This window comes from Lagopus leucura, unplaced genomic scaffold (assembly GCF_019238085.1).
Source record: "Lagopus leucura isolate 7727_CA_CO unplaced genomic scaffold, USGS_WTPT01 Super-Scaffold_73, whole genome shotgun sequence".
Lineage (NCBI taxonomy): Eukaryota > Metazoa > Chordata > Aves > Galliformes > Phasianidae > Lagopus > Lagopus leucura.
In genome coordinates, this window is record NW_024962252.1 from 89898003 (window position 1) to 89908398 (window position 10396).

General features: G+C 40.9%; 1 protein-coding gene across 1 annotated transcript in view; it reads left to right on the top strand.

The window, feature by feature from the left end:
• The window catches only part of SNAP25 (synaptosome associated protein 25), a 66026-nt gene that overhangs the window by 49427 nt on the left and 6203 nt on the right, over positions 1-10396 (top strand). Inside the window, exons 5-7 of the mRNA XM_042885574.1 lie at positions 3346-3463; positions 7371-7496; positions 9132-9276. Coding sequence (XP_042741508.1) covers positions 3346-3463; positions 7371-7496; positions 9132-9276 — 389 coding nt within the window. The remainder of the gene's footprint in view (positions 1-3345; positions 3464-7370; positions 7497-9131; positions 9277-10396) is intronic.

Below are 10396 nucleotides of genomic sequence, written 5' to 3' on the forward strand. Positions count from 1 at the left end.
TCATCTATTCAGGCAGAATAGGAAACAGGAAAAAAAAAAAAAAAAAAGCTCAAAATGCCCTGCTACACGCTTGGCTTCAGAGATCTGAGCAAGAAAACATGCTTGCAATAGAAGCCAACCAGTGGTACCTGATCTACAATTGATCCCTGCAGTCTCACCTGACATTCTATTGCCCAACTAAGGTTAGGAAAATACAGGCAGCAAAGTTGGAAGAGAGGTCAGTACCTCTTGTCGCCACAGTGTCAAATATGCATCTGGTAACATCCTTTTAATTGAGAACCCTGAGAACCAGCTAGGCTCTGCAAACAGCTCTCAAGAGCAAAATGAGGGAATATGCAATGGAAATTCAGCAATTCCCTCCATGTTGCATAAGCCAGCAGACAAGCCAACTCACACTCCCACCACCGCCTTGCAGAGCAAGAGTGCTGCCCAGATGCACAAGACTCAGAGCTAGTGAGGAGCAGGAGAGCTTGGAGGAATACCATCTTCTATCATGTACTCACAGCTCTGGTGAGATTCACAATCTGTGGGTACAAACATGAGCCACTGCTTCTGCTCAAGCATCCACTCCAAAATGTAAAATTACGGTGTGCATTAAAACAATACAACCTAGTACCTCTACAAGAAATACACTCATTACAAGAAAGACATTGAGGCCTTGGAGTGTGTCCAGGGAAAGGCAAAGAAGCTGTGAAGATTCTGTAGCATAAGTGGGAGCACAAGCTGAGGGAACAGGGTTGGTTCAGTCTGGAGAAGAGGAGGCTCAGGGCAGACACTGCTCTCTAAGCTGCCTGAAAGGAGGTTGTGGCAAAGTAGGTGTCTGCCTCTTCTCCCAGATTACAGTGAGAGGATGAGAAGTAATGGCCTTAAGTTGAGCCAGGACAAGTTCAGGTTGGGTATTAGGAAAAAATTCTTCTCAGAAAGAGTGGTGAGGCACTGGCACAGGCTGCCCAGGGAGGTGATGGAGTCACCGTCCCTGGAAGTGTTCAAGAACCATGGAGATGTGGCACTGAGGAACATGGGTTAGTGGGCACGGTGGGGATCACCTCAGATTTGATGATCATAAAAGGCCTTTTCCAACCTTACCGATTCTGATATTCTATATTTTCTCAGTAGAGTATCTATCTGGCAGAACTTGAGCAATGTACCTCTCAGGTTTCCTTCTCTGTTTCCCAATACTTTGCTCACATTATATGTGCTCCTTTTAGAGGACACTGCTAGGTACTCTGAACCCCCTGGAATTGGGGTCCGTAATGGCCATGCCATCAGGAGGCAGGCGCATCCAGCTGGGAAGAAGGAGAACTAACAGCTGAAGAGCAGATGCAGCCAGCAATGCTGACATGGCACTTCTTCTCCAAATCCAGCTTCATGCAAGGATTAAGCAAAAATTTTAAGTCCAGTATTTGAATTATTTCAGCTTGAATAATTTAGGACAGTATTTTCAAGGCCCTCTAGGGGTGAGATGCCCAACTCTCATTAAAATTAATTAAATACAATTCATTTTAATAGGAATTGAGCATCCAAATCCCCCAGACAGCTTTGAAAATCTAAGCCTCCATTGTTATTAGAAGCCCAGCTAAGAAATTAGGCCTATTCATGTTCCCAAACAAGTCAGGAGGAGTTTCATACTGACGTCAATAGGCACATGATTTTTTTTTTTTTCTAAAATGTTTTCTTTTTTTTTCCTTTTTTTTTTTTTGAAGATTTAATCTTGGCAGAACTCAATTAATGTCAGGGATGACATTGGAGTTTCTCCTGTAACCAATGCTGTCTTAGTTCCTTTCCACTCAATTCAAATTCTGTGTTTATATTTTTTTCTTCTCAATACAGGGAACAGGAATGTGATTGTTTCACAGACTCCTTAGGTATATATTTATTTTTACTGGATTGAAATGCTACTCCAAGTAACTTTCTCATTGCATGTAGTACTTGAGTTTATTTTTATGAAACAAATGTTGAAGCTTCCCACCAGTGTGAAGTGCCTTAACTGCCACAAACTCCACATAAGATTCCCAGTCCCACTGGATCCAATATCTGTCGTACAGTGGAGAATCTGGTCCTACAATTTTACTGTTTGGCATGGCATTCTGTTTCTCTAACAAGTAAGTTATTCCGAACCTTTAAGTCTCTAAGAGAAGACTAAATCACTGTCAACCTTAAGCAGAAATAAGACAAATTCTGTTTAATGCCAGCAGAGACAGTGCAGGCTTTAGGCTGGTTACTGCACTTGATGCTTCAGCCTGGAGCAAATCAGAAGTGACCCCATTGAAAAATCTTATTCTTTACCTATTGTTTATTTTCATAAAATTGCCTGGGGACAGAGACAATGTATGCCACAGCTAGCGGGCCTCTTTCAGTATCAGGCTCCTGCAGTGGCTGCAGTTCCTCTCTGTTAGCAGGAGTTACTCCTAATTTGCAGCATCCACACAAGAAAGAAAATCAGCCCCAAAGCCATAGGCAGATTCGAGATTAACCTCCAAAGCCAATCAGAGAGGCAGGTTTCAGTTTTCTCAGCCCCTGGAAAAAGGAGTACTTGGACATAGTTCTTCACAGCTCACACACCACCTCTGGTCCTGTTACTGCCAATTGTCTCACTCAGTACCCACTAACCCAAGCAGTTACACTGCCACACCTCACCTAACTTCAAGGCACTTGTAAGCGTAAGTAACTGAGGTATCTTCCATAGAAAGTTACCTTTTCTCTTGTATTAACATGAATAAATGCAAAATAATAACATTTTATCTTGCTTTCTTTTGGATGTCATTGGTGTCTTAGTAAGTGGTGCATTGTATTATGTTTCTGGACCTTAAAGTTTATAACCCTTACTTTCTACATCATTACATCTTGTTCAGATTAATATATTTTGAACATCTTCCTCCGTTGTTTTACTCTTTCCATATTAGTAAAAAACATCTTCGGCATCCAGAACGGCTTACATCATGTTAACAATGCATCAGATTGGATTAATGCATTGTAATGTCATTACTGATTCAGTTCCACATGGTCATTTTTCACGTTCTGTTGAAGACAAAAACAAACAAACAAAAATACAATTCATTCCACACTGTCATCCCTTTGTCCTGACCAGAACAACTCGATCGTGTTGAAGAAGGCATGAACCATATCAACCAAGACATGAAGGAGGCCGAGAAAAATTTAAAAGATTTAGGGAAATGCTGTGGCCTTTTCATATGTCCTTGTAACAAGTAGGTACTGGGTACCGGCTCTGCTATGTGGTGTCCAGTTTTTTTTGTCACAGTGAATGTCTGAAGTTTTTGTCTTTTTTTTCTTTGTCCTTTTCCATCTGCTTCATTCTGTGGGGATAAAATACTTGTGTTTAATCAGAACAACTGGAACGCATCGAAGAGGGAATGGACCAAATCAATAAGGACATGAAAGAAGCAGAAAAGAATTTGACGGACCTAGGAAAATTCTGTGGTCTTTGTGTCTGTCCATGTAACAAGTAGGTGCTGCCTGCCTCATCTCTTTGAGCACTTAAGGCTGATCCCAAAGGCCTTGTGAAGCTCATCCTTGCTAGGCACATGGACAGGATGAGCATGTGGCATGCAGAAGGAACGATTCTGGTTCAAACGCATTCATCTCATAGCATAGACAAGTGACTGGAAATTACTGTAGATGCATTAAAATCAGGCATACTGCAGTGAAAGCTTCACTGTTGACACCTTCTAATGGTATAAGTTTCAACATTTTACACAAAGTGTACTGAGTGGTTCCATTTTCCAGAGATCAAAACCACTGGAGCTACTTTATTCCTGGAGGTCCTAAATTTTAAAACATTTTTGCAAACAAGTTTAATAAGGAACAACAAAAAACCCTATAGTTTGAAAATGCAGAAGAGGCAATAATAAACACTAGTCAAAATTATAGATGAAAACCATACTTCTCATAGTTCAACAGAAATTGTTCCTGACAAAACTGAAGAAGACATGACATTTCACAATTGGAACTCAATGTGAAATGGTTTTATCCTGTCTTATGTTTATACAACCAGATTTGAGAAAATCCAAGCAAAAAAAATTATCTCATTTGGGTAGCATGTACACTAAGGAGAAATGTTGAAATGTATCAAATGTGCTTGCATGCCATCACTTTTGAACGAAACTGTCCTCCAGTAATGCAAAGCTTGTTTTAAGTGCCAGATGAAAATGTGAAGTACTGTTATGTGGTGTAGGAAGTGGGGGACAAAGTGGGCAGACCAGAAGTCCTCAAGGAACAGCAAACCCAGCATGCAGTGAGTCAGCAATCAGATAGGTTACAGTGAAAGCATTTATAAGTGATTGGCCAGAGACTGTACAGAAAACAAGGCAGAGAGCAGTGGTTCTGCAGTTCTGTATTCTCTTCCTGCATGGCACAGACGCTTTCTTCATAGTCAGTCCTACAAAGATTATCCAGACCAAATGAAAGTGAGCTGCCATGGAATTCAGTGGAAATTTGGCCCAGAACAGAAAGATTATGACTAGATTTCTGTCTTCTCAATCCTGATTTATTTTGAAGAGAATTCCCTTGGGACACAATGCAGTTACTGCCTCAGATTTCAAAATTAGTTTTGCTCCTGTGCACCCAGCTACAAATACTTTGCGGAGGTAAACAGTCTGCACAGAATATGTATGCTATTGCCTTGATATACAGAGTGGGAGAGAGGCAATAAGAAATGGAAAGAAGGACACACACACACATAGACCTTTTGAGTGGGCCCTCCTGCAATCAGTTCTAGCTGTGATATTGGCTGCGTCCCTAATAGCCTTCTGAATTAAAACAGGCAGTTGAACAAGTGCAGGAGAGCTGCAGGTACAGAAGTATGCAGCAGTACCTGAGATACTCCCACACTCTAAAAGCTGTTGCAACTTAAAGAAGAGCAAGCCAAGACAGCATCTTGCTCCTCCTGGAGCGTATGCCGACAACAAAAGTTTTTTCCTGAAGCACAAAAAATCATCATGTATTTTGCAGGAATCTTCGTTTTTCAGAGCAGATTTAATTGTTCTATTCTGTAGGAAAGGCTGCTCTGAACTGACAGCCAGACCTGTGGCATGGATAGGGTTAGTAGCTGACACATGGCACCACAATGATTGCAGTATCACGAAATCAATAGGTGCAAGAACAGGAAAATACTGTACGCATACAATGTTCATTTTTCAAGGTGTGTCATCCTGGCTATAAGGCAGTATTCTGCCTTTGCAGACTGCAGTCCTATTTCATAATCTAGCACTGCTAATCAGTGAACATGTTTAGAAACAAAATAAGGATGAACAATGCTTTTGTAGCCTGTTCCTTTAATCTCCGTGCCAGGAACCAACTGGTACAAATAAGATGATATTCTGAAAAGTGTAGTGTAGGAGGGAGAGAAATCCAGACAGTTCTGAGCATTAGTATCACCATGATCTCTTAGTGCTTTTCTGGTTAGTGGTAAATTAAATGCACATATTTCATAAAGATTAACTGTTTCACATGTAATTGTACTCTGCTGTGAATATAACTCAGTGAGTCGTATCAAAATGTAAAGCTTGACCCTCCATTCTTAGAAGACCCACAATACCCATGTCATGAAACTTAGGCTAGCCTGCAGTCAAAAGGACAAATGTATTAATTGCAACTCCACAAGAAAATAGAGGTTGGGTTCTGGGTACATCAAATCATTCACTTCTAACGTAGACTCTGAGTTGTGTGGGTCTAAAGAGCAGACAAATATCTGTAAATATAGGAGAGCTACTTTCTCTTATTTCTAGAAATGTGAAACTCAATTGTTAGTTCCAGAGATCTAAGAAGAAATAAGCCAAGCATCCTCCAAGTACACTCTTCACAAATTTAATAGAAAGTAAGCAATGGAACAACAGATGGGTATTTGGGAAATACCCTCTCTGCATCTGTATTTTAATTCTATATGGAAGGATGCAACACATCTTCAGACTTAACAGATACCGAGCTCCTTCAGGGGGCAAGGAAAGAACATAAAACCAGAGATAAGTTTGTTGTGTCCTTTCCTAAAGTCCCCAGAAGCATGCTGTTTCTCTCCCAAATTCCAAGCCACAGAGCTGTTTATATGACTGACTGTTGCTGACTGAAGAAAAGGGAAACCACGGGGATTTGTAGTTCCCAAGAAGTCTGTTGAAAACTGCTCCATTTCTAGAATAAAATCAAGAATTTGCAGATACAAATCCTCAACACTCATGCTGTCTTGTTTAAGTGTCCAATCTTGTCTGACAGCTCCAATGCAGCAACCCTAAATATGCTACACATGCTAATCTGCCACTGAAGGTATGCCTGGATTTTAATTTTCTGTCCACGGCAGCTCAGTCAAAAATGGCTCTTTGAAAGTGAATAACAAATATAACAAATACAGTGACATGCTAGGCTGCTATAAAGTCCTGTAGTTTAAAAATCCTGAAGGAAGTAATGATCCATTTTTGCCTGTGTCTTGCTTATTGTGAAGGCTGTTACTGCTGATGCATTAAGAGTATGACAAACTATTGGAGCAACTGTGCTTAGTGAGAATGCTTTACTTCTTATTCATGCCTGTAGCTGGTGCATGAAGAAAATGTAGAAAAACTTCCCTTTCTGATGCTAGATTGCTTGTATCTATTCTTTTCTCCTGCACTCATTTCACTTCTGCCTATTTTACTTTTTGTCTCTGTGGACAAAGGTTTGTACATCAACTGTAGATGTATGATTACTATTTTCATGTACCGATATATTATTTGAAAATCTAACAAACCCTATGAATTTTATGATAAAATAATCTCCAAACCACCTCGGAAAAGGTTAGGGGCTTTAACTGCCTCTTATGCCACATATATGATAACAACAGCAAAAGCCCAATGTTCTGCATTGTAAAATGTTGAAGTCTAGCCAAATCCTTTTTACTCTAAGAGGGTGTGTTGCTGTGATGTGATGTACACACTATACTTGGCAGTTATGTTTTTATGTCTGTCTGCCAATACGTTCACTGTGTTTGATGTCACAACGTATGTGTCGCTGAAATGAAACAATGTTTTCTACTTATCTGTATTTCTTCTCTCTTTTTTTTTTCTTCTTTTTTTTCTTTTTCCTTTCTGGAAACTCAGTCAACATCCAAAAACTTGTGTGAAGTGTTGTGGACTTAAAAGTTGCAATTCACCCTATTGGATACAAAACCTCTGACCATCACGGTTGTTGTGGCAGTAAAGTTTAAACAAAAAAACACCCAAAACTAAACCAAAAACCATCCTTTTACTCAGGGTTATGATATATCGGTATACAATCAATGACCCTCTGAAAACTCATTTGCTTGATTCAGCTTCTAGCTTGGAGAAGTAAAATTTTGCATTTGTCCTTGTCCACTGGATGCTTTGTTACTCATCAACTTTTTTGCATAGGCTTAAATCAAGTGATGCTTACAAAAAAGCCTGGGGCAATAATCAGGATGGCGTTGTAGCCAGCCAGCCTGCACGTGTTGTAGATGAACGGGAGCAGATGGCCATCAGTGGTGGCTTTATCCGCAGGTGAGCCTTTTTATCCACTGTTTTCTCTCTATTTTCCTTGTCACTGATATATTTAGATTTCTTCCATATGGTCATGAGTTCTGTGACACTTGTTAACTCCTTCAGTGACACTGGGTAATGTGATGGTGCCAGTGTTTTCCACCATTTTACCATGCACCAAAGCATTCAGCAGTGCTTCCTTTCTCTTCTGCCAAAGCAAAGCCAAGCACAAAACTTGAAGTACAATTTCTACCAGAGGTAAATAGTTTTTGAGAAAACCACTTCCCTACTCCTGATCATCCAGAGAACCTCACTGAACAGGGAATGACAGCCCATTCCTCAGCTGCCCAAAAGCCAAAACCATTTACCCTTCAGTGGCAATCCCTGACACTCAGGTGAAAGCTACTTTGAAACACACAGCTATACTAACAGCAACTAAACTGCCAACTTTCTCCAGTACATGGGGATTCAACAACTACATGCTGATTACAGTGCTTACAGAGCATGTATTTAGATGACAATGTTACCAGCTGAAAAGATAAAGCCATACCGGTAGGCAAAGCTTTGATCTCTGAAGATTAAGGATGCTGGATTAATAAGTAATTATCTTTCCAAAAACTATTATCCACTTTTTTTTTTTTTTTTTTTTTTTTTTTTTTTTTTTTTGCTGCTGTGATAAAAGGAAATCAGTGCAATAGAAACAATGCTGTCATGCAATCTGGAGTGTGGGATGGAGTTGCCATTTAAGTTTGCTGGGTCTGCCATTCACTTTTTTTTATTCTTTCTGGATGGCAGCCCCATTAAAGCAAAGGCTGGGGCATGCTAACAGAATAGCAGTCAAGAAAGTTATGCCATGGCATAATTCTTCCATGAATAGCTTGTAGTGCCCTTTTATATGCCTTTTTATATATAGTGCCCTGTATGAAGACAAATTACACAAGAGACTCAGAACAGTCATTTTATGAGTGGGAAACGTTTCCAAGTGCCAGTCTTCATGTGCCTCTTCAGTCCTGGGAGCACTGAACTTGGTCCTCAATCAAGTGCAAGTGTTTCCTTTTAAAAAATAAGCAACTGTAAAAGATGGGGCTAAGAGGGCAGACAAAAGGCAAATAAACTGGGAAAATTTGATTTTATCTACTGAAAACACATTTAATTAAATACAAGGTTGGGTCAGGATTTTCTTGTCCAATATTTTGGCAAGCCCCAAGTCCATGAAGAATGAATGGTATCCTGTGTGGTTGAACACAAGCAGCTGCTTTAGTTCCACTGCCCTCTGGCATTTCCCACACTGTAATCACACACAGATCCAAATGAAACGTCCTTTCATTCTTCCACATCTTTTGAGAAAGCCCATTGCTAGCAGGGAGATGTAATAAGTGGTGCAGACAAGCTCAGACAGCAACACTTTTAGGAGCAGAAGGAATGAACAAAATGAGAGTGACAAACTCAGACAATTAATCCCAGCATCCAAAAAATAAGCATGTGAAGGTTTTCAGGACAGCTACTTAATAATCCCCTTTTTTCAAAGCTGAGCACTGTAGCATGCTCCACAGCTGACAGGCAAGGAACGAGGCAGGAGAGGTTTTGGGTGAATCAGTTTCAGGGGAATTTCTTCTCTCCTTGCTTCAAATAATTGATTGGTTTTATTACTTCAAGGGTAACAAATGATGCCCGGGAAAATGAAATGGATGAGAACCTTGAGCAGGTCAGCGGCATCATTGGCAACTTACGTCACATGGCCCTGGACATGGGCAATGAGATCGACACACAGAATCGCCAGATTGACAGGATCATGGAGAAGGTAAGAACTGACATTTCTAAGAGAACCCCAAGAAGGGCGGTGTTTTCCCTTCTGCAAGCATAGGCTGTGCATAAGAAGAGCAGATGTGTCTACCAGCTGGTTCTCAGCTCTTTAAAAGGGTGTGCTGTAGTTTTAATTCTGCTCAGACGAGGTCAGATGACAGAAATAACTGCTAGTGCTCCTCTCTCCTCCTTCCAAATCTTTGGACCACCACAGAGCTTGCTGCTGTGGATCTTTAGTAACTTTCAGTGCTGGTTGGGTTGAAGCAGCACTTTTGGTTCACAAGACAACAGCTAGCGAGGAGAACTCTTAGCACAAATAAAGACTACTTCTGCAAGGGTGTTGGGAAAGGACAAATATCCCGAGTTGTGCAGAACTGTGGAATTTGGACCCTGGCACTTCCTGGCATATTTTAAGCCTTCCCAGACTCTCCTTCCCTCAGAAACTGCACAAGTGATTTAGAATAGGATTGCTTCTTTAGAGGACCAGTCACAAAAAAGGGATGGGGATGCATTAAGCAAGGCTTTGCTGCATGGAAACAGTCCAGCTAGACTTGTCATACTGCCTGATTATAATCACATTGCAACATATCCACCAGCTCTCTTGGTGGGTGTACATAGAACTGGACCATACATGAGCCTGGTAAAGTCCAGAAGCTCAGTATTTCTACTGTGATATCACCAGCTAAAAAGGTAGAAAGCACTGTTCCAGTGCCAGACCTGCATTGCAGATTTCTGAAGCATAAAGCAGCACCCTCCAAACCCCGCTGGGATCGCACTGCCATACTCACATCTCAAGATCTGCAAGCCATCTGCATTTGCACTGGCAGCGCTCCAGGCACAGGCTAAAGTGACATAAGAGGCTAGATCTTCATCTGGTGTAAAATCAGTACAACACTTGACTTCAGCTGAGATTTACACAGCCTGAGGATCTAACCCAAGGACTTACATGTGCTGCTTAGAGTTAATGCTGACCATAAGCGGTAGAGCTTGTACTCTTGAGCCTTCTGGCACGTGCAAACCTTCTCAGATGAGCAGGATGTCCATGCCTGTTTTTTGTGTCAATTAATTATACCAGAGCCTAGTATGCACACATATACACATGCACACACAAAAGGAAA